General features: G+C 41.3%; 1 protein-coding gene across 1 annotated transcript in view; it reads left to right on the forward strand.

The window, feature by feature from the left end:
• Nucleotides 1–25,396, forward strand: part of LOC125109301 (sulfotransferase 1C1-like) — a 35,340-nt gene that overhangs the window by 1,093 nt on the left and 8,851 nt on the right. Inside the window, exons 2-3 of the mRNA XM_047746152.1 lie at nucleotides 10,116–10,298; nucleotides 12,533–12,661. Coding sequence (XP_047602108.1) covers nucleotides 10,127–10,298; nucleotides 12,533–12,661 — 301 coding nt within the window. The 5' untranslated portion in view covers nucleotides 10,116–10,126. The remainder of the gene's footprint in view (nucleotides 1–10,115; nucleotides 10,299–12,532; nucleotides 12,662–25,396) is intronic.

Consider the following 25,396-nt stretch of genomic DNA (forward strand, 5'->3'; position numbering starts at 1 on the left):
CCACCCCAAGATGCCAGACTTGCGTGGTAGAGCAATCCCTGTGTGGCCAGCATGATCAAGTCAGAAAACTGCCCTGTCACCTTCCAGAGCTGAATCCCTCCCCTCAAGTGTGCACTGCTAGTGTCCTGGAGGGACCTGCCCCTCAATAGCCTCCCAGTAATAGAAGGCTATTCTATAGAACAGTGTGGGTTCCTGGGCACTTCACCTTGTCTTGGAGCTCAACAAAGTTGTATGGAAATGCAATAAATAGATAGATGGGGAAGCAAGATATATCCCTGACCCAAAGGTACACATTCATATTCTACCAGGATGGGGGACCAGAACGAGGGGTCTATGGTGGGCACCGATGGGCTAAGTGTTCTGGGCAAGTCCTGTCTCACACATGCCTCCACTGGCTAAGCTGTGATTGAGGTTGTACCCAGAGGACCTGAAACTCCCCTGGGACCAGGATGAAACTTCCATCTCCACAGGGTACAGGAGAGCTGGCCACATGCCAATTCCATTTTCCCCCAAGGAAATCCACAGGCTAGGGCTTTGTCTATAAGTAATAGCAGGGATGACATACATTTGGGGTCAGGATTGTGCAGAGGCAAGATGTGATTCAAGAAGAAAAATATGTGTCTTCCAATTTGGTGGGTGAATAAACAAGTTCAAATCCACTTAATGACAAAACAAAAATCAAACTCCCACCCTGTGTCAGTCATCAGACCAGCACTAGAGGCACCAAGATGAATAGAACATTTTTCCTGTGACCAGGAAGCTGAAATGAGTTTGTTAACAGAGTTTCAGGGCAAAGTTTGCTTAAGTATCACTGTTTTCCTATGTCGTGGAAAATTTTCACCAAACTTAACATGTTTAGATGATCTTTTAATTTAAGAAATATTTTTGTTTTTAAATGAATGTTATTTACTTTTTGACTCAATGTAAGAAGCTTAAAAAGTTTAAACATGTACTCAGGGAGGTCTTTCTGCCAGCTTACAGAATAATGGTTTTTTTACTTAAACCAAAAATAATAGATTAAGGAACTTCCTGTTCCAATAGCAGACAAGATTACTTGAAAATCCTGCCAATGCAAACACCAACAAATTCTGTTACATACAACAGACATTCTATTAAATGTGGAACTGAGCACAGAGGAAGAACAGGGCATTTTAAAGTACCTGGGAAAAAAGTTTGGTATAGCAGGACACTGGCTCTGTGTGTGGTGGGTAAAATGCCCATCTCCGTCTTAAATATTAGGAAGGTCAGGAATGGAGACCTCAGGGAACCTGAAATACAGCTCTTTTGTGAACTTGGATTCTTCAAAGTGCTCTGGAGAAAACCGGCCTCTGTACCAGGAGATAGTGAGGAAACTTAACTACTGTCATTCTGGGTTGTGGATGAAAAAGAATTGTCCCCTTGGAATTTGTAAGCATAGGTCTGTGCTACATATCAAATTATACAACACACTTGGCCTAGTAACTTAATATAAAAATAAATCACAGATTAGTAATACTCTTGGGCCACCTAACAGGGGCACATCCAAAACCTGGACCAGACCGCAGAAGACTGACACGTGTCCCCACAGAAAATGAACTCACAGCCAAAATTAAAAACTCATTAAAAAGGACCAGCAGAAAGGACAAATGGCATATGAACACTTCTTAGAACTTTAATATAGAAATAAAAAATAGAAAGCCATCAATACTTCAAAGTATAGATAAGAATTGTATGTTTAGAGAAGTAAATACCCAGAACAAGCCTATAGTGGCAGAACATCTTTTTAAAAAGCTAGACATAATATTTTTCACAAATATGTATTTTAAAGTGTATTGTGTGAACCAGCAAAACTTTAGGGAAAATCCATAACCACGAAAGCTCCCCAGGAAGATAAAAGTGGGTTGGGGGGAAGGTGTCCGTCTGAAGTTGAGCTCTGATGCTGACACCAATGGGAGTGGGGAGCTAGGAAAGAAAGCCCAGCGTCACACAAGGTGGGGAGTCTGAGAAGAGGCAGAACTCCTGGAAGAGCCCACCCTGAGAAGAGGTACAGCAAGAGAACTCCCTGGTCTTGGCTTGGGGATTGGGAAGGAGGAGGAGAAATCTCCCTGCTCATGAAAAACCACCTGCTGGCTGTCACCTGTGTTAGAAGCCCATGCTCCTACTATCTAGGTGTCAGAAAAACAAATGAGACTTGTTTTTCTCTTATATTTTTCTTTATAAATTTTAAAACTACATAGAAATTTTTAAAATAGTTCAAAGAATACCTACAAACATTCACCCAGATTCAGCAACTAATAAGATTTTTCTGCACCCGTTCCCCTCCATCTGCCCTCTACCTATATGTATGGGTACACACACCCATATATACAAATAAATGTACACTATTTTAAGGAAACATCAGATGTAAGTTGAAGTCACTCTGACACTGCACCCCCTGCATACTTCAGCTGATATTTCCTAAAAGTAAGGACATTCTCCTTTCTTATCATAACACTACCAAACATACAGTCTGGGCAAATTTCCCCAACTGTCACAATAATGTCCTTTAATGCTGGGGTTTTGTTTTTTTGTTTTTTGTTTTTTGTTTTTTGTTTTTCCTATTCAGAATTCAGTTATTAAGTTCCTTGCATTGCATTTTGATATGTCTCTTTTGTCTCTTATAGTCTGGAAGAGTGCCCCTGGCCCTAACCATTTTGGTTTCTTTTGTTGTCTATTTCCCTAAGGGGGATGCCTTTGAAAAATTCGGGCCAATTGTCTCATAGAACATCTCTCATTGTGGTTGTATCCAATTGTTTCTTCATGATTAGATGAAGAATGAAAATATATGAAGAATGGGAAATAATGAAAAACATTGTTACCGGAAAATGCCCCAAGTCATACTTTTGATATCTCACTGCATCACAGCTGGCAATAATACAGGTCATCCTGCTATCAGGGATGCTAATTTACACTTGGGCAAGGTGACCATTAGAAGGCACATTTCCGCCTCTGTAATCTGCTGTGAGTGGATATTTTGAAACTCTGTGAATATCACACTCCTCTCAAGATTGTATCCAAGCGTGTTTAGCATCTACTCGTGCCGTCTTTATACCTATCATCCCTTTTACATTTATTAGCTGCATTCTTCCATGAAGAAGATCAGCTGAAATCCTTAAAAAGCAGCCACACACCCTAGCAGAGCAAGGAAAAATGTTTTCTGGAGGAGCCTACCTTCAAAACAGAGCGAAAGAATCCCACATATAAAGGGTTACTGATGGTGAATTGCGCTGAGAAGCCTGAGCAAATGTGTTGAGCTCTGACTTGCTGAATAAGGAGGCACACGCCACCCATGTAGGGGCAACAGGTATCTTCCTTGACATCTGAGCTCCCACTTCGAGGAAGTGAAAACCCTGGAGTCATTTTGATTTAAGATACGGTTTCAGTACACCCACACAAAGGAAGTAAAGCCGCAGGATTCATTATTTAGAGATCCCAGAAGGGAGGTGTTGCAATGAGCTGGGGGAAGGGCATTCTTCTGGTCCCAAGTTACAAGCAAGTAGTAGATCAAGAGCAGGGTAGCAAGCACCTCTTACTTACAAGGATGGAGCTCAGTGACTTTTTGTGGGCTTAACTGTAAGTAGTTATTTTAGAAATGTCCTGGGGGAAAATGAAGCAGGAACTTATGGTGGGCACCCTAAACCCAGGTCCTTATCTGAATTGCAGACCCTGGGTGTGAACAGGGTTGTCACACTATAAAATGCCTATGCACAACTCAAAATAGCTGTTTGCTCATCACAATTGACCCTGAGATGCCCAGGCATTAGTCTTTAGGGAAAATCATGGGCACTGTCCAGGCAGCAGAGATATTAAAAGCTGCTAACAGGGACTGGTCACGCAGCATATGAAACATATGAGCAAAGCATAAATGCCAATCAATAATATCATTAAACAAACCACAGTTTGAAATCCTGACAAACCAGTCCCTTCATTTATTGAATCCAGCCAAGAAAATACATCAAAGCCCTTGGATAACATGAAGGTAGGTGTTTGATAACTAGGATGAGATTGCAGAACACTTGCACCTGTTGGATCATCTGAATTTGTCACGAATCACTCACATGTATGCAGCAGGTGGTGGCCTTTACAGCACACACATGTCCTTGCTGGACCTGTTAAGTAATCTAAAGCTAAATGGTCATCTAAAACCATCTGCACTAAGAAATCACGAAGGAATGCACTGACAAGCAAGTCTATTAGAGGGATTATTAACAGGGAGATTATGGCGCCCAGAGCGGTGACTGTGGGGAAGGGTAACCCCTGCAGATTTGTTCCTGAACTAGAGGTGCCGTGGTGGTGGTGTCACTTACAGCAAGGGAGGGGTCCTCTCAACAGTAAATAAATTCACTAACTCCTAGTAGGACCCATAATGTGGACCAATCTAACAGATGTGGTGAAAGCAAGCAACTGAGTGAAGTGTTTAAAGGGGCCCACAAGGTTGTAAGACTGGACACATAATTTGGCTTTCCAAAACTTCAAGTCACAGCAGAAAGCAGCCTGCCTCGCAGTCAAGCAACAAGCAAGGGGGCCTAGAGTAAACACGGCAGCGGCAGCCAAGTGGTTGTGGGGTTTCAGCAACTTTCCAGAGTTGCCCTCTGGGGTTTATTATTACTCTTAATTATTTATTTTGAGAGAGAGAGAGAGAGAGAGAGAGCATGCACAAGCAGGGAGAGGAGGAAAGGGAGAGAGAATCTCAAGTAGACTCCATTCTGAGCTAAACCACCCAGGTGCCCCATGATTGGCATTTTAAGTAGGTAAGAGGACTCAAAAGTATTGGGAAACTTGTAAAGAATGTCCTCCCATAAGATGAAGGCAACAGATTCCCTTCTGATAATAATCAGGCAGCATAGCCAGGCAAGTCCAACTGGTGTAAGGAGAATGGTGGTCATATGACCAAGAGTTTAAAGTGTCACTGCAGCAGGGAAGTCCATTTAGGAGTCCATGTACTGCCCTGCAACTTAAGGAGCAAGTATTTTAAAAGACCACAAAGGCATTCAGTAATGCCAGAGGTCTGTGATGGAACGGGAGGTAAAAATTCCATTGGATGTCCCACAGGAGAGCCCAGGGCCATGTTATATGGGCAATAAGATGAGATCCTTGATCTGAGTGAATGGTGTCAGGAAGGCTAAATGGGGGCAGGACATATTTAGAAAAGCAAGATTATCTGCTCTGCAGAGATGTTCCTTGTGGGTATAGGAAGCAGTAGGCTGGTAAAAGCATCCATACATGTAATAGCGAAGCTGGTGGTGCCACTTACAGAGGCAGTGGTCCAATGAAATCAAATTACCAGTGGCTGAACTCCCTGAACAGAAGCATGACCAGACAGTTTCTAGTGTTTGGTTTAGGAGTATAATTTGCAATTCAAAACAATGCATTTTGCAAGCACTGTCGTAAGTATAGTGCCCCGCGGTGAGCCCAGACCAGTGTGGCAACAGCCCCCACAGGACCTGCAGAGACACGGGAGCAATAAGGAGTGTGGGAGTGGTGACTACGACAGGCCAGAATGGTGGAGCTGAGGAGCCCCGGACTGATGGGCCGGGGTGGGGGTCATAAGCTGTACTTTTGTGGTGAAGGGTGGAGCCTGCAGAGTTGTTGGGCAAGTCAGAAGTTGAGAGCCCCCCCACAGCCGGTGACCTGGACTAAGAGAAAGGTATGTACCTTGTGGTTAAGTACAGCCTCTGGTGTGGTCATTTGCATGTGCTGAAATGTGGGTAACCTTCATTGTGACTGGTTTCTGGGGCAATCTCCCTCCAAATTAAGACACCCCAAATAGGATGGCCTTGAATGTGAAAATCGTCCAGCTGCCATTAGCCTAACCAAACTGGAGACCATTAACAGCTGCCCATGAGTCAGAAAATCCCTAGAGAAGAGGCCTGTCATGGGCAAACCACTCTGCATAACCCTTTGTATCACTACAAACCCACCAAACCATCTTTGATAACTGTTGTGCTACGGGCAGGATGGCACACTGCTGCTCTCCCGCTGAAAAGGGAATTCATCGAATGAAAGGCAGGGCTAGAGAAATCACAGTCCTGTGATTTCACAGCCCTGTGATTTCACAATTTCATCAGCTGGGCTCACCTGGCTCACCTATCTCCACAATAGACTGGAGCCAGGGAAACAAAGCAAAGGAAACTGTGAAGGAGAGACCAAGAGAGATGAAGACAGAATCAGCAGGTCAGACACAAAGCCAGTTAGTTCCACGAGGTAAGAGCAAAGAGAGCAGGAGAAAGACAATATATGAAGAGCTGAAAATGTCCCAAAAATCTATGAAATTTACAAATCCTTGATATCAGAAATTACAAGCTCCAGGAAAGATAAATAAGAATAAATATAAGCATAGATATTGTTCCACCAGACAATATCTTTATCTGAGAACACCAGATAAAACACTATTTTACAAAGTAGGGAAGAAAGACATGTTAGAAAAAATATACATATTTAAGACAGTGGATTTCCTGGTAGCAGAAAGAAACCAGAAAACAATAAAATGAGTAAGATTGAAATTAAAAGGCTAGGAAAATATATATACCTGGAAAATACTACCTAAAGAGTAGCTACTATTGTGGCCATTGGTATCAGACACAGAAAACTTTAAGAAAAAAGCAATATCAGAGATAAAGGTGGCATTTCATAATAATAAAAAGAAAAATTGATTCAGAAGGTTAAACGTTTGAACTAGTATGCACTCATTAGCAGATTCAAAGTATAAAGAGTAAAAACTGAGAGAAATACAAGAAGAAATTGGCAAATTTTATACTCTTAGTGGCTGTTCTAGTCCATAAATGTTGAATCAGACAAAGAAGAGTAAAGCCCTATTAAAGCCATCCTGCCATACTCATAACCTATTAATTTTGTTTTTAAATAACACCACAAATGCTGCAGAAAATATGTGCAGTGGGCCAGGGTGTGCCTGAAACAGACTACATACCTCTGAAGGATCAAGTTGACTTGAACATTCTGGGGGGAGAGGAATTATTTTTATATGCTTCCCCACCCAAGATTGAGTTCTGGCTCAAGGTAGCATTGTAGAAAGATCATGAACCCACCTCCTCTCATGAACTCAATGAGTCCACTGCTACAAATGGAACAATTTCCTCTATAAAAATCTAAAGTCTAAATAAATAAATAAATAAATAACCTAAAATCTGGCTGAGTGACAGTGACACATCAGGCAAATGAGAAGACCACATCGAAGTGGGAGACAGGCTGAGACACAATCTCACCATAAAACCTATCTTCGGCACCATAACCCATAACTGGAAGGGAACTCAGAACCCAGAGCTACTCCCTGAGGAGAAAACTGTTCACACACTACATTGGGCCACCCAACTTTTAAGGCATACACTTGGGTGATGGGTCTCCAAAACATCTAACTTTGCAAACCAAGGAAGCTCGTGTCCCAAGACCCACAAGACTATATAGCAAACTGAGAAACAGCTCTTAAGTGGCTCATGTGCTCAGACTCCTGACCCTGGGTCCCAGCACAGAGACAGCAGATCAGGCCCAGACCTAAAGTGAAGGAGGCTCACCTGCTTATAACAGTAACAAACAGCAAGCGATAGCGAGGATATGGAGGAAAGAGAGCCTGCAACTGCTGATGGGAAGGAGATTTGGTGCAGCCATTGTGGAAAACAGTGTGGAAATTTCTCAAAATATTAAAAATTGATCTAGCATATGGATCCAGCAATTCCGTTTTCCGTATTTAATGAAGAAAATGAAAACACTAATTCGAAAAAATATATGCATCCCCATGTTCACTTCAACATTACTTCCAATACCCAAGATATGGAAACAACTTAAATGAACCTCAATGAATAAACAGATAAGGGATTAATCATATATATCTGTGTGTATACATATGCATATGTATATACATATAGTGTGTATGTACACACACACACACACAACGGAATAATTTTCAGCCATAAAATAAGAATAAGGGGCATCTGGCTGGCTCAGTCTATAAAGATTGTGACTCTTTATCTCAGGGTTATGAGTTCTAGCCCACACTGGGTGTAGAGATTACAAAAAAAAAAAAGAAAAAGAATGAAATATTGCCATTTGTAACAACATGGATGGACTTCAAGGGCATTATGCTAACTGAAATAAATTTGACAGAGAAAGAAAAATACTATATGTTTTCTCTTATATGTGGAATATAGAAAAAATATGTATTTTTAAAACTAGGCTCATAGATACAGAGAACAGACTGGTGGTTGTCACAGGTGAGAAGAAGGTGTTAGAGAAATGGATGAACTATTCTGGTTACATAAAATAAAATTTTTAAAAATCCCCACACACACAAATATCTTAAAAAAGATAAGGTATAAGCATGATAGAAGAGGTATGTAAGATAGAAAAAAACCCAGGGGCGCCTGGGTGGCTCAGAGGGTTAAGCCTCTGCCTTTGGCTCAGGTCATGGTCTCAGGGTCCTGGCATCAAGCCCTGCATCAGGCTCTCTACTGGGCAGAGAGCCTGCTTCCCTCTCTCTCTCTGCCTGCCTCTCTGCCTACTTGTGATCTCTCTCTCTCTATCAAATAAATAAATAAAATCTTAAAAAAAAGAAAAAAGACCCAATTAAACTCCTAGAAATTAAAAAAAGAAGCAATGTCAAATATGAACAACACTCTGAATAGGATAAACAACAGACTGGACACTGTTGAAGAAAAAATTAGTAAACTTGGAGAGGTAACAATAGAAATTATTCAAAATGAAGCAAGTACAAAAAGCAAAAACCTCCTGTAAAGGGAGTGGTCACTATTTTGTTTGACTTTCAGCTAAGGAATATGTACAACTAGATATACAGTTACGTCAGAGGCAACTTAGAGTTACAAACTGAGCCGCCCCCCCCATTCTACAGAGAGGAAAGCAAAACTCAGAATTCAGATTAAAACCAGAGTCTTGCACCCTACAGCAGATCACAGAGTATCAGGGGCATACGGGTAAATGTTTTCCACTTACAAAGGCTTATTCAACTAGTTAATAAAATTCCCTAAATATTTTCAATTGCATTTACTCTCTTTAAGGACCTCAGTTGTCTGAGAATAACAAAAAGAGAAAGAAATTCTAATTACTTCACTAAACCTCACAAATCTTGTAAAATTAAGTTTATGAATTGATTCTTAAATTCTCTTAAACATTTGTAAGCTAAGTAAAATTATCTTAACTTTCAACCTAAAATCCTGAGTCTACATATTAAAATACTCAATAATACATTGACTTCTAATTACAAGCTCGTCTGTTGGATATTCCAATATGTTAACGTTGCTCCTACATAAAAAGTACTTATTAAATGTGCCAAGATTACTCTTAAAACTAGTAATGCTGTAGTTGGCTTTAGTGTGCTACATTTCTATAATAAAGAAAAAGAAACAAAGCTATCTGTGAAGGGAACCACTATGGCATGCCATGCCAGTGGGCATTGCTTCCCCAAGCAAACTGGGGTCACCTCCTCAGCTAGCATATGTTGCTCTTCAGCCAGAGATCTGGGCAGAGTGACACCTGGAGCTATTGATGCACAGAGAGACTTTCATGTACTCCAGATCGGCCCCACTGAAATCTTTTGATGGCCATCATGTGGAAAGGGAACCCTAATGTGAGTTTATTTCTGCCCCACCTGCTCTGTGACTCGTGCCCAGCTCTAGAGCTATCTAGATCAGATGTGGATTTCACCAACCCACCCACAGCCTGCTTCGATGTTGATCTGTAGACAGCCAGCCTAAGTGCTGATTACATTTTGACCTTCTCCTACTGCTCAAACTTGACAAGGGCTTGTGAGCTTATCGGTCTCCTCACCTGGTGTCTTCCTGTCACTCAGGCCTCAGGCCATCTTTAACAAGCCCATCAAAACCCATCTGGTCTAGCACATTTCCCAATGTGCTTTCCTCTGAAATATGTTCATGTCTTTACCATCCTGTTACCCTGAAACGAAGCTATTGAAAATGCTGCTGGCTCCCCCTCTTTTGAGTTCTTGCACCTAAATTAATATTAATAAGCATAGTAATGAATGCCCATGACACCTCTCCTTTTTCAGAGAATATTTTTCTTGATAGGAATGACTGTTTTGAGCTTTAACACAAGCATTCTTTTCTTTTAAGCATCTGTTAAGATGTCCCTGGATGAAATGAAAGATCACCAGCTGGTGGGAAAATACATACAACCAGAAATCAGGGAAGTGGATGGAGTCCTTATGACCAAGATAATGAGTGATAAGTGGGACAAAATCTGGAATTTCCAAGCAAAACCTGATGATCTCCTCATTGCATCCTATGCAAAGTCAGGTAGGTTTGGGAAACTGGCAGTGGGGAAGTCAGCTATAGAGGACTAGGAATGCCTGGAGGGGCCCCCCTATTTTAAAAATGCAGGTTTTCCCCAGGGCTGGCCCCCAGGAGAAATGAAACCAGACTTGCTTCTGAGCACCAATCCCCCAGCATCCAAGGTCCTCCTGTTTACTTGGGTAGAATCTCAGATCCTGAAGGACCAAATTAATCACATGATTATTTTAAAACAGAGTCTGAGAAATTATACAGAAGTTCTCACAGTCATCTTGCCAACCCAGCCACTCCTTGTTCCCATCAGCTAAGCAATCCGGGAAGTGACCACATTCCTTGCCCGTAAGAAGCATCTCTTAGTGGGGTGACACCAATGTGAGAATGAAAGCTTTCACCCCAATATGAAATGTTCTAATAGCTTTGGGTCCAACACCCATGCAAGTACAGTGGGAAGGATCTGGGAATGGGGAGGTGACACTTAACCAGGATCTTATAAAATGAAGAGGAGGCTATGACAAAAGTGAGGGACTGCAAAGGCAAGGGGTTGTAAGGCTTATGCAGGAACATAAGGAACATCTGTTCCTTCTCTGAAGGAACAGAGAACATCTTAACCGGGGAGGCCAATAGAATGACAGTCCCCCTGCACTACCTGCATTTGTAACATCAAGCCATGCAACCAAGTGAGGTGATGAACTTGAAGCCATAACCAGTTTGAGAAGATCTCTCAGTGGCCATTTAACTCCACAAGAGGAACTCTCAGTATACATAACCAGAAAGATTTCAGAAAAGAGTCCATTCACCATAGTTCTTCAAAACCTCCTCAGACTGTTTCTGTTCTCTGTGGCTGGGAAGTCCCTCCTTAGCCTCACTCTGTTCTCATGACACATATTACTTAAAACTAGGGCAGGGGCTTCCTGTCAGCAGGGCTCAATTCCTCAAGAATCTCTGTTTCTGTCTGGTTTGCACTGGACACTTATGCTCAGAACCGAACGTGAATTTGCATTATACCTCAGAGCCGGAGCTTTTTTTCAGCTCACCCTTGAAATGATGCAGTCAATCCCAAGGCCCTCTGGACAGTCCCCACATCTCCAGTCATTCCCTCACCTCCCCCACTACCTCTTACCCTCTGTGAACCCACTTACACTACCCATTTTGGAAATGTGACTGTCTTTATCCTGGTTCCTGAGACCCCCCCAACGCCCGCACCACCCCACCCCCCACCCCAGAAGCCTGGAATGTCCTGGTTTCTTAATGAAGATGAACATTCCAGTCATGCTTTGACTCTTCACTCCAAAGCTACCATCTGAGCTGAGCCTCACTGACCCTCTTCACAGCAAGTTGGCCTCCTCCTCCAAACTCCTGCAACCCTTTGCACATCCTTTTTGGCTCTTACTGTATACTGTTCATCTTCTAGTTATCTGTGTATTTATCTGTGTATGTGTGCAGTCATATGTATACGTGAACAGCAGATTTGGCTAAGAGTCAGAGAGACACAAAATAGTTTCGGTGGAAAAAGGACAATGGATATCCGGTGGGCAGTGAGCACAGTCTAGCTCTTTGCTGACCTGTATGCCTAGTTGCACTCCTCTTCTGTGTCCATTAGGATTCAATTTGGCTACAAGTGTCAGAAAACCCAAAAGGAAAAGCAGTCTGGAGATGAGTCAGGGCTGAAATGGTGTCTGTATTGATCATCCAAGACCCTGGGTCTTTCTAACTTTCTGCACACATTCCAAAAAGCAGCAAGAAGGTAGGGAAGGAAGAATAAGATCATGTTCCTTCCCTTGGGGAAAAAAAAAAAAAAAAACTTCCCAAAATGGCATGGCCACATCATGCAAGAAAGACTGGAAAATATTGCCTTTGAGGCAAGTAGCTGTACGCCCAACTAAAAATTAAGGATCTATTAATTTGAGAAAGAAGGGAAGAATGAATATAAGCTAGGCAAGAGGTAATCTCTGTCCTAATTTATCTCTTCCAAAAAGATCATAAACTTGTTAGGACACAGACAGCAGTTAATTCATCTTTGTATCTCCCTACATTCATTTGATTCGAGACTCACTCATTCGGACTACATTTACTAGGTGCAAAGCCCTATGCGAGGCATTAGGGATTAAAGAGGAAGTGATAAGTGAGGTGATTTCACTTAACATTCAGCATATGTGAATTTTACTGAATACATAAATAATCAAGGAAATGAATTAAATTGTTCAGTGAGTGGATGGAATTGACAATAACTGATGCTCTAGGCACAACCTGGACACAAGAAATTGTGGACATGATCCAAAATGATGGAGATGTGCAGAAGTGCCAGAGGACCAACACCTTTGACCGTCATCCTTTCATTGAGTGGACTTTACCTCCGCCCCTCAACTCAGGTAAGTTTGCCCAAATAAAACCCATGAGGCTGTAATGAAGACCCACAACCACTGTGCTAGGTCAGTTTGCAACTGAAAAGAGAATTGTTTCTACAATCAGCCTTCTGAAAAATATTTCCAAAGGACACTGGGAAAGCGGTAAAGGTCTATGTACTCACTTCAACTTGGAAATAAGACTTTTAAATCTCTCTTCTAAAACGAATGATTGGGTAGCATGAGACAGCAGATTCCCTACTGATGATGGGGAATTCCAGAGTGATGATGAATGTGTAACATAGAGAAGGCAGGGTGAGCACTCCTAGCTTCCAGTGATTATGAACCATATTCCTCAAATGTCCATCAACAGATGAATGAATAAAGAAGATGTATATATATACATATATATACACATACATATATATGTATATGTGTGTATGTACACACACACACACACATGCACGCACACACACAATGGGATACTATGCAGCCATCAAAAGAAATGAAATCTTGCCATTTGCAACGATGTGGATAGAACTAGAGGCTATTATGCTGAGCGAAGTAAGTCAATCAGAGAAAGACAACTATCATATGATCTCCCTGATATGAGGAACTTGAGAGGTAGGGCAGGGGGATTATGGGGGTGGAGAGGGAAAAAATGAAACAGGATGGGATCAGGAGGGAGACAAACCATAAGAGACTCTTAATCTCACTAAACAAACTGAGGGTTGTTGGGCGGGTGGGAGGGATAGAGAGAGGGTGGCTGGGTTAAGGACATTGGAGGGTATGTGCTATGGTGAGTGCTGTGAAATGTATAAGCCCGATGATTCACAGACCTGTACCCCTGAAGCAAATAATACATTATATGTTAATAAATAATTAAAAGAAGAAGAACCACATCCCTCTGTCATTGTGCTCCCTTCCCATAGAGGATTGTCTTCAAATATATTTTATCTATAACCTGTCTACCACAGAATCAAACTAAATTATATATAATATCATTATCATCAATAATTATCATCAACACCTGAGCCGAAAGCAGACGTTTAACTGACTGAGCCATACAGGCATCCCTTTTTTATTTTTTGACTTTGTGTTTAACTTCTAGTTTTATTTTACTTATGATCAAAGAGTATGGTTTGTATATTCCACGTTTTTGAAAACTACTCTTATTTATGCCATATTATCAACTTTTATGAATTTTTCATGTGCTCTTGAATATATTCTCTATTATCTAAAGAATATATTCTCTATTATCTAAAAGATCTAATACATTCTTTATTTTGTTTAAATCTATTATCTTTTTTCTTTTTGTCCACTTGCATTATCCTGAGAATTAATTTTTAGTGTGTTTCTATTTCTCCTTATATCTACTGTGGTTTCTGTTCTATAAAAGTAGTTATTCTGTTATTTGGCACATACATATTCATGATTTTTGTATTTTATTGAAATAATGGAGTCTTAGCAATATAAAGTTTCTTCTTTGTCTTATATAATACTTTGGAATCTGAATCCTACTTTGTCTGATAGCATCATGATCTATACTTTTTTATAGTTTCCAATTGCATTTTATATCACTATCCACCACCTTACTTTTACTCCTTCTGTGTTTTAGGTGTGTCTTCTATGCTGCATATGGTTGGGATTTCCCTTATGAGCCAGTTTGCACAATTTTTAAAAATTCATTTAAGTCATCTCTATACCCAAAGTGGAGCTCAGACTCACAAGCCTGAGATCAAGAGTAACATGCTCTTCCTACCGAGCCATCCAGGTGCCCCTTGAACAATTTTAGCAGTTGACTTAATCCCACTCACATTTATTGATATGATTGTTATGTTTCGTTACAATTATATCATATTGAAACCAAAGTAACATGAGTTTACTCCTTAGTAAATCACAGATAGAAATTACATCAGGTGGAGTTGTCACACAAAGAAAACTTTATTTGCAGCAAATAAGGAGATCGTGGGGAATAATTTCCAAAGCCATGACTCTTGCAACAACAGTAAATGGGTTTATTTTATTTAGGGTTAGGATGAATATTTAGAAAGAGAGTTTTGTCATTTATGTAAAGCGGGAGGCAAAAGGGTAAAAGGGGACCCCTCCTACATTGTTGCTGGGAATGCACGCTGGTACAGCCACTCTGGAAAACAGTATGGAGGGTCCCAAAAAAGTTAAAAATAGAGCTACCCTACAACCCAGCAATTGCACTACTGGATATTTACCCTAAAGATACGAATTTAGTGATCTGAAGGGGCACATGCACCAAAATGTTTATAGCAGCAATGTCCACAATAGCCAAACTGGAAAGAGCCTAGATGTCCATCAACAGATGAATGGATAAAAAAGAAGTGGGGGATATATATATAATGGAATAAATAGTATGCAGCCATCAAAAAAAATGAAATCTTGCCATTTGCAATGACGTGGATGGAACTAGAGGATATTACACTAAGCAAAATAAGTCAATCGGAGAAAGACAATTATCATATGATCTCTCAGATATGAAGAATTTGAGAGGCTGGGTGGGGGGTTGTGGGGGGAAGGGAGGGGAAAAAGGAAACAGGATGGGACCAGGGAGGGAGACAAGCCATAAGAGATTCTTAATCTCAGGAAACAAACTGAAGGATGCTGGAGGGGAGGTGGGGTGGAAGGGATGGGGTAGCAGCATGATGGAAATTGGGAGGGTATGTGTTATGGTGAGGAAAAAAAAGGGGGGGTAGGTGTTGGGTCACACATGTGCCTTAAGGAAGCATGCTTATACATACATTGCATATTATGTTAATGTGGCCTGTGCTTCTCCTCGGATTGAGGTTTTAATATTATAATAAAATAAAAGTAACTGTTGGTCAACCCATGAGTCACTGCATGATCCACCTGCACAGATATGAGTTGGGGTTTAGCTCACACTGGTCAGGGTGGTTTGGGGCAGCTGGAGCTCACCAACAGGATAATCATTACTGCTTGAGGGGTAGTTTTATTTTCCATCACAGGATGCTATGCCCACTAGGTCTTTTGTATGAGTCAAGAGATAAGCTGAAAAGAAGAGTTTAAAGAAAAATGTGGGACAGTTTGGTGGGTACAAGTGGGCATGGTCACGTCCTTGAGTCTAGCTGGTGAAAATATTATCATGTGCAGTAAGTAATATTTACTGTGTTACTTTCCCTATTTAGCATTTCCGTTTTGTTTATCTTTTCTAACAAAAAAAAAAGTGTGGGTGTTTTGGGTTTTCTTAAGGTTTTTAATTCCAATATAGTTCACATACAGTGTTATATTAGTTTCAGGTATATAATATAGTGATTCAACAATTCTGCGTGTTACTCTGTACTCATTATGGTAAGTGTCATCTTAATCCCCTTTACCTATTTAACCCAGCCAGTCATCCACCTCCCCTTTGGTAAACACCAGTTTGTTCTATATAGTTAAGTCTGTTTCTCAATTTGTCTCTCTCTCTCTTTTTATTTTTCCTTTGTTCATTTGCTTTTTTTCTTAAGTTCCACATATTAGTGAGAGGGTATGGTGCTCATCTTTCTCTGACTAACTGACTTCACTTAGCATAATACTCTTTAGCTCCATCCATGTCATTACAAATGGCAAGATTTCTTTCTTTTCTGTGGCCAAGTAATGTTCCATTGTGTATATATATACCACAAGTTCTTTATCCATTCATCTATTGGTAGACACTTGGGCTGCTTCCATACTTTGGCTTTGTAAATAATGCTTCAAAAAATATAGGAGTGCATCTATCCTTTCAAATTAGTGTTTTTGTGTTCTTTGGGTAAACAGTAGTATGATTGCAGGATTGCAGGGCAGTTCTTTTCTTAATATTTTGAGCAACCTCCATACTGTTTCCCACAGTGGCTGTAGCAGTTTGCATTCCCACCAGCAGTGCAAGAGGGTTCCTTTCTCCCCACAACCCTGCCAATTCCTGTTGTTTCTTATGCTGCTGATTTTAGCCATTCTTACAGGTATGAGGTGATATTTCATTATAGTTTTGATTTGCATTTCCCTGATGATCAGTGATATTGACCATCTTTTCATGTGTCTGTTGGCCATTTGTATGTCTTCTTTGGAGAAATGTCTGTTCATGTCTTCTGCCAATTTTAATCAGATTTTTTTGAAGTGTTCAGTTTCATATCTTCTTTATATATTTTGCATGCTACCCTTTTGTCGGAAACATCATTTGTAAATATCTTCTCCCATACTGTAGGATGTCTTTTAGTTTTGCTGTTGTTTCCTAGGCTGTGCAGAAGCTTTTTATTTTTATACAGTCCCGATAGTTTATATTTGCTTTTTTCCCCCTTGCCTCAGGAGACATATCTAGAAAAATGTTGATATGGCTGTCAGAGAGATAACTGCCTGTGCTCTCTTCTAGGATTTTTATGGTTTTAGGTCTCACATATGGGTTCCTAATCCATTTTGAATTTATTTTTGTGTGCAGTATAAGAAGTGGTCCAGTTTCATTCTTTTGCATATAGCTATCCAGTTTTCCCATCACCATTTCTTGAAAAGACAGTCCTTTTCCCATTAGATATTTTTTCCTGCTTTGTTGAAGATTAATTGATCATATAATCATATAATTGTGGGTTTGTTTCTGGGCTTTCCATGTTGTTCCATTGTGTCTATTTTTGTGCCAGTACCATACTGTTTTGATCACTACAGCTTGTAGCATAACATGAAATCTAGAATTGTGATACCTCCAAGTTTGTTTTTCTTTTTCAAAATGCTTTGGCTATTCTGGGTCTTTTGTGGTTCCATACAAATTTTAGGATTATTTGTTTTATTTCTGAGAAAAATGCAGTTGATATTTTGATAGGGCTTACATTAAATCTGTAGATTTGGGGGGATAGTATGGACACTTTAACAATATTTGTTCTTCTAATCCATGAGCCTGGAATAACTGTCTTTTGTGTGTGTGCTGTCTTAAATTTCTTTCATCAATGTTTTACAGTTTTAAAAGTACAGATCTTTCACTCCTTGGTTAAGTTTATTCCTAGGTATTTTACTATTTTTGGTGCAATTGCAAATCAGATTGCTTTCTTAAGTTCTCTTTCTATTGCTTCATTATTAGTGTATAGAAATGTAACAGATTTCTGTATGTTGATTTTGCATCCTGTGACATTACCAAATTCATTTAACAGTTCAAGTAGTTTCTTGGTGGAATCTTTACAGTTTTCTGTACACAATATCATGTCATCTCCAAATTGTGAAAGTTTTACTTCTTCCTTACCAATTTGAATGCCTTTGTGTGGACTTTTTTGTTTTTATTTTGAGTTTTTGTTTTGTTTTTAAGAAATTTTTAATTTTTTTCTTAGTGGTTGTTTGCCTGTGTATTATTTCACCTTTTCTAAGTATTTAATCCTCTTTTCTCTTAAACTTTTACTACTTGATCTGCCAGTTTCAAAAGAATTTTTTTTATTCTCCCTGATAATATACAACCATCATTAATCTTACCCTAAATTTTAAATTGCATTCTTTCTGCTTTGTTGGAAACTTTAAGGTTTACATGTTCTTCCACTCATCCCTTCACCCTTTTAAATTTTACTTCTAGCATTAAATATTGGGAAATGCTCATCATCAAGCTTTGTAATAATGATTTCCTAGTAATCTCTTGGTAGAATCAAACTCACCCTGATAAACTGCTCAGGAACATACATATATATAGTATTTTGTGAGTTCTTGCATGTTTTAAGCTTTTTTTTATAATCTTGATACTTGAAGCACAGCTTGCCTGGGTATCTTATCTTTCGTTCCCACTTTCTTTCCTTAAGTTTCTTAAAAATGTTGCTCTGCTCTTTCCTTGCTTCGTATGCTATTTTTAGAGAAGCCTGATGCCAGTTTAATTCTCTTGACTATATGAATCATTTCCTCTTTTACCTGGAAGCACTAAAGATTTTTTTTCTTTATCTTAAAGTACAATAATCCATACTTTGGTATGTTTCAAAGTTGATCAACAGGAATCAACTTTTTCTGATAAGCATGGTAAAGAAGGTGTTGTGAGTCACCCTTGCTTGTGCCTCTCCCTCTCTCTTTTATTTATTTGGGAGAGAGAGAGAGAGAGCATGCATGCGTGCACACACACGTGAGTAGGGGGGCAGAAGGAGACAGCAGAAGCAGACTCCCAGCTGAGCATGGAGCCTGAGTTGGGCCTTGATCACAGGAACCCAGGATCATGACCTAAGCAAAAGGAGGGCACTTAACTGACTGAACCACCTAGGTGTTCCAAATAAATAAAATCTTCTTAAAATTTTTAATTTAATTTTAAAAAGAAGGTGTTGTGAGGAAGTGACATAATATGGCTAAAATGGTTTAGAATACATTGTTTGGCTTCCCATAAAGGTGAAATGATGTCTAGTGCTACCAGGCAGTCAGCAGGGGACTCAGTCATGGTTTTACAATTGTTTTAATGGAGGCAAATTTCTCCAGGTATTCTGTACCTGGAGTTCCATAAAGTGGAACTCTATGAGGTCCTCAGGTTCTATCAACTGGAGGTTTTTGCAACTCGGCCTCTATGGTGACAATCACCCCAGTCATTTCCTTCCTGGTGTGAAGGCTATCTAAAGGTAGGAATCCCAAGGTCAAGTGAGGTTGAGGGACATTGTCTCCCTCATCTTTTCCTTGGGGTAGCATTGCTGTTTGTAGGGCAGTCACTTCCAATGGTGGCAAAAGCTCTGGGGCTGGGGCAGTGTTGTCTGAAGCGTTGGTATGCTTGGGGTTGGTAGGGTCCAGGAAAGGGTGGTTTCCCCAGTAGAGATTCATGAAAAGTAAGAGTGGCTGCTGGTGTTAAATTCCAAGTATGTATATTAGAGGACTGGCTCTGGATAAGACTACTAGTGTGTGCTCTCCTACATGGTGGCAGACCTCAGTGAGCTCCATCAGATTATCAGGGGTTGCAACTCGCAAAGGAGCACACAATCTGTGACAAAGTTTGTGAGGACCCCATCCACAATACATATAGGTTCTGGACACATTGACAGGCACATTGTAAGGACATTTTGTGGATGGCAGCTGCACAATCCAGAGATAGTTCCATTAAAACTATGGTAGGATGGTTAGAGCACAAACCTGCCAGCCAGATGGGTCTGGTTAGGTTACACCAGTTAGGGCCATTCAGCCTAGGATATAATTTGAGGTATGGTGTAATAATGGAATGACTCTTTTAAGCATCACTTCCATAGGCACCATATAATATAGAGGGAGATGAGCTCTGGGTCAGAATCCATACCTGGTGGCATGCTAAAAGAAGCCCTTCTAATAGGACCTGCAGCCCCTGGTGCTCAGCCATCCTTTGGTGCAACTGTGTGCCTGGCTGATTTTTTTCCAGCACATTTCCTGAGATTGGCTAGGCTGGAGTGATCTACCAACAACCCTATTATCCAGGCTAGCCACAATAAAGGAGAACATTTGCATTTGACTAGCCTGTGGGGTGTCCTTCAAGGCAAGCAATCTGGATACCTACCAAAGCAAGAGTGCAGTTGGCTTGCAGCAAGAGCTCATATACCTCTTCATCTGTGGTGGTGTAGGGACCTGGCCTGTGTCCATTGAGAGTGACCACTGGATTCTGGGACTCCTTTGTGGACTTCATTTCCTAATGTGATTGGCATCCACCAGGCAGAACACCTCTTTTCCTCTCTCTGAGATCCACAGCTCCATTAGTTAACCCTGAAGCTATAATTCCAATCTCCTACAAAACTTTTTTACAAATTTGGTTTAATGAAACAGACTTTCTAACCAGAATAATTAGCAAAGCCAGTGGCCTTAGCTTTGTGGCTGGTACTAGACCATGATCTGAGTCATGATCTCTAAGCAATTTGGTAAAGTTTGTCCCATTGGGCTATTAGAAGAGAGTCATATTGCACAATCCACCCTTGAACAGGTTGCTAGCATGCGTAAGGTGAGCGCTGTCACTTCCCTGTGACCTGATGTGAGAGGGGCTCATAGCTGCATGGCATCTCTGGAGAAATAGCTGTATGGGGGCTGGGTCTGATATTCTGGGAGGTGGCTCCACGCAAGGCTTTGGAACAAGAATGTAATTTGGATAAGGAGTCTGCAACATTATTATAATGTGCTTCTGGCATTTGTTGGCATGTGTGTACAGACATGAGTGACCATAATTGGCATATCACTCTCCAAATGGAGGCACACAGAGAGGCTTTTCCTGAATCATGAAATTATCCTTTTGCCATTATCCTGACCAGACTGCAAACCCACTGGCTAACAGCCCAGGAGTCAGTAAAACATATGCCCTTGGGAGTCTCCTGTTTGTAGCCTGTTGTAGAGCCAGGCACACTGCCACCAAATATGCCATTTGGGCCAAGCCAGGAGAGCCTTCCTCAACTAGGGATATGCTGCTAGCAGGATAATTTGCTGCAGCCAGCCAACGGGTTGCACTGTGCAGAGTGGTGGCACTGCCGTTTATGAAGAACACTGTGTCCCTTTCCATCTCAGATAGTCAGTCCCTGGGAGCTTCTCAAACTGCTAGACAGGCCAACAGTGGGGGTGCCATGAGCTGCACCGCCATTATCAGTGGGCAAGAAACTGAATTTGGGGAAGCCACATCCTTCTGTAATCTGGAAAGGCCCTTAACATCAGATTGAGCCCTTTTTTGAAGGTGCCATTTTCATTTTAACAGTGAGGCCACAGGGGCCATGCTAAGCCTCCATGGAGTCGAATTCCCGACCCAATGCCACATGGGGACTTGCTGCAAAACAGTGTGGGCTGTGAATGCCTCTGTCTGTAAAAGGGCCTAGAGGACTGCCAAGATTTGTTGCTCATTTGGTATGTACTGCCGTTGGGGGCAGATTTTTGGTCCAAACTCCTTGGGCAGCCACATAAAGCTGTGCTCAGTCCAGAGACTCCAGAACGCCTAATCTGATGTCTCCACTGATTCAAATCAGAAGACTGAGCCCAGGGAGACTAAGAACAGAGCTTGCTGTATGCTTGCTGGACCAGTTACAAGACAGTTTGGTAAGGTTCTCCCAAATGGAAAGAAAATGGTTTGCATCTAACAACACAAATTTCAGTAAAATGGTAAGTATAGAACATGTTGCCCCCAAAAGGTGAAGACACATAATATGTGCTATGCCTGCCATAATGTAATAAGAGGCTTAATTATGAGGAATTGGTGTTTTGTATGAGAGGGATTTCACACTCCTCAGCTGTCACCTGACGCCAAGAAATTTGAAGGAAGTGGCTAGTCCTTGGATTATATACAGGGGAACAGCCCATCCTCTCTGTTATAAATGTGTTACTAGGTTTAAGTCTTCTGGATAGCATCGTCAAAGGGCCCTGGAGGGAGAATGCCACTTAAATAATACCAAAGATGGCAGCGGGTTGGTTTGAATGAATTTAAATCTTGTCTGCTTAGGTTATATGCAATAGCAGGGGTGCAATAGCAGGTTATATGCAATAACAGCTAATTAAAGGTTCAAGGTGCACTTGAAACTGGAAGCAAGTTGAAGTTCTCAGTCTTCCATTGTCAGGACCAAGTGAAACACATTGGCTAAACCTAGGAGAGCAAAGTAAGGACCCTAAGCTTTTTGGATGTCATCTATCATCCCTATAATATTGGGAATGGGAGTCTTAATGGCAGAAACTTGAACATTCAAGATTCATTAGTCAATCGTTAATCTCCATTCATTGGTGGGCAGTTTTCACACTGGCCAGATTAGGCTATCAAAGTGAGACGTGGTGGGCTGAATGACCCCAGTGTCAAGCGTATCTCTAATGACAGACCAGAGGCCCTGTGTACCTTGCTTGAGTCAATACTGTGGTGTATTTAGTGTTTACCCCAGTAGGGGCAATTGGAAGGTTCTCCTTTAGCAGGCCCTATAAGAAATCCAGAATTTATCTTTATTCCACCAGGCATGTCATGAGGTAAGGGCATCCATACCTATAATAGAAAAAAAGAGCCAGGAAGGCCACCACCAGTGGCAACTGTTTTGAAAATATGGTGCCAATAGGCATATCCAACTTTATTTGTACTATCTTTGTGGTTTTACCTGTTCTGACTCTAGGCTGTAGGATGTTCTTTGGGGAATTTAGAAGGATTTCCTGGAATTACTATGACTTGGTCTCTGATGTTTAAGAGAGCCAAGGATATCTGTTTACTGCCTTTGTTCCTGTGGAATACTAGAGTCATGAATAGGCAGCTGTCCCCAAGCGATGATAAGCTCAACAGTTGTTCAGTTCTAGGATAATGCTCTGGGAGGTTATTGGGCCTGCAGGCCAGTGATGTTGTTTGGGGCAGAAAGAGCTTTGGGACCCCCTGCAAGGGTCTGGGCCATTGAAATTGGGTTCTGTTCCAAGATGATTACTAATTTTTGAGAGGAACTTGTGCCAGAACTGTCCAAATATGAGATCACTTGGGACCCCGAGCTGGCAGTGCTGCCAAGATAAATCCCTGTGCTATTTAGGACCATTCCTGGTGTTGCTGCCTGTTGGGACTGGAATGGGGGCTACAGGAAGGTGGTGAGAAAGGTGCTGGCACCTGCAGGCTGGACTTGAGGTTGTGGGCATGTCTATTTTGGGGGGAGGGCATGTTTTATGTGCTGTAAAAGTTCAGAAATTGGGAGATGGACTCCATCATGAGGAGCTGTCATGTCTATTCCCAGCATGGCTCCTGAATATCATGGGAGGTTCTCATAAAATGAAGTTCGGCCCTGTCATTCGGTGAGGGGAGGCAATCCTCCATGGAAAAAGAACTCTCTGGATTCAGGGTCAATTGTGCTTCTTCATGGGAAATGAAATCCAGAATGGGTTGCTATATCCAAAGAAATGATAGACCCACTAGACCGTATCAGTCATGTGGGGAAGAGGCTGGGCCTCATCTAACATCATCCACTGGCTTTGAGCCTTTGTATTAATAACTATGGGGATAGAAGGGCAGACTCTCTGCCAAGCCATAAAAATCCAAGTAAGCAGAAGGCAGGATTGTCCCTCTATATCTTTAGGGCTTGTGTCTTTGGGTTTGGATTCTCCCTTGTGATTAGAAGTCCCAATTATGACACTGAGATCATCCATGGCTGCAAGCCTTTGCTTTAACTCCGGATGAATTAGTCCTGCAACAGTCCCTCATGGGTTGGAGGTTGGGTCACATGTGTCTCTCCAGAATTTGACCTTCAGACTTCCAGGGTTATTTATTTATTTATTTATTTATTTATTTTGTAACTGCTAAACTTTTCCTTTTTGAGTTTTTTTAACTTATTTTTTTATTATTATGTTCAGTTAGCCATCATAGAGTACATCATTAGTTTTTGATGTAGCGTTCAATGATTCATTAGTTCCGTGTAACATCCAGTGCTCACTGAGGGTCTTTTAAAAGGTTAAGCATGTGGGGTTCTTGTAAATACTGGCTAGTTGACTCAAATCCCTGGGTTGAATAGCTCAGAGCCAGTATTAAACACTCTCAACAGCCAGTCATCCCCTTTCCTTCCTCCTGCTTACAGTCTTTTAAAATATTTTTTAATCTTAAGGCATGTAAAGTTTCAAATTTCAGTTTCTAATTCTTTATTACTCCCCACAGATTTGACCCTGTGAATTGTTACTGTGGCAGCCATCCCCAGTGGTCATTGCGAGCTGCTTCCCTCTCCAGGGTGTCCCAATCCACCCCATTGGGTTTGGGATTATCCTCCACTAGCCCAGTGGTGGCAAGATCATTAAGGCTCACCCCTAGAACCCAAGACTGTATAGAACCAGCTCCTTGGCTTGTTGGTACACCTCGACACTGATCTGTGCCACATTTATGAGTGTTTTACATTTAGTGGGGAGCTTGCTAATTTCCTTGGACATTTTAGTTGGTGCAGGCAGCAGATATTCAGGTCATTTGTATTAGCCATTAGATTTTGTGCCACTACACACCAGGAGTGGGACCCATGATACCCCACAGGGTCAGGGGACAAGCTGCCACAGCAGCAAGGTATCCAGTGACAGAAGGACCACAAGCCTCAGTCACCCCCTTTTCGAGGGACTGTGACTTCCCCAGTGAGGGCATCCCTATCATCCAAGTTAAAACTCAGAATCCTAGTGCCTCCCACAAGCAAAACCAGTCAGGTCAGGAGAGTCTCTCTCTCCTGGTAGGGGCAATGCACCTTTATCTTATCCCACACTTGGGCAAGATTTGCAACTCACATGTTCAACTCTGTTAACTAAGGGCAATAGAACCTTGCCAAAATCTTAGCCAGCTGTCTCTAACAGTCAGTCTCTGGATCTGTACTAAGAGTTGAGAATCACACTCAAAGTCTAACACCCAGTGCGGGTACCCCCTGGGTATTATTAATAGATGGGAAACACATCTATAACCTCTCAAATTAGTTCCAATTAGCAATACTCTTGAGGTCTTGAGGTTTGAGAGAACTCTGGTTGGTTTGGGTTTTGTTTTGTTTTGGTTTTGTTTGTTTTTTGGTTTTTTGGAGTTTCACTTTTGGGTTAGGAACTTGAGGCAGCCCTTTGAACAGAAAGCATGCAACAGCACAAGCAGTGCGACTAAATTCCAGCAGGCATGGACTCCTCCCCAGTGGACTACTTACCTGAGAAAGCTAGTCAGTAAACCCTTTGCAGCTAAAATGCATTCTTCATTATCAAAGGCAAACTAACTCAATCCATCCTACTTGTGAAGCCAACTGTGACTTTGTTATGTGAACATTTGTTAAGTAGAGCCCCAGGTGGGCTGGTGAGCCCCAGCTTAAGAAAAGAGCAAAGAGAATTGAAATAGGTTTACTGCTCCCACATCTTGGAAGAAGTACAGTGCATGCCTCTAGG

The sequence above is a fragment of the Lutra lutra genome, chromosome 9 (assembly GCF_902655055.1).
Source record: "Lutra lutra chromosome 9, mLutLut1.2, whole genome shotgun sequence".
NCBI lineage: Eukaryota > Metazoa > Chordata > Mammalia > Carnivora > Mustelidae > Lutra > Lutra lutra.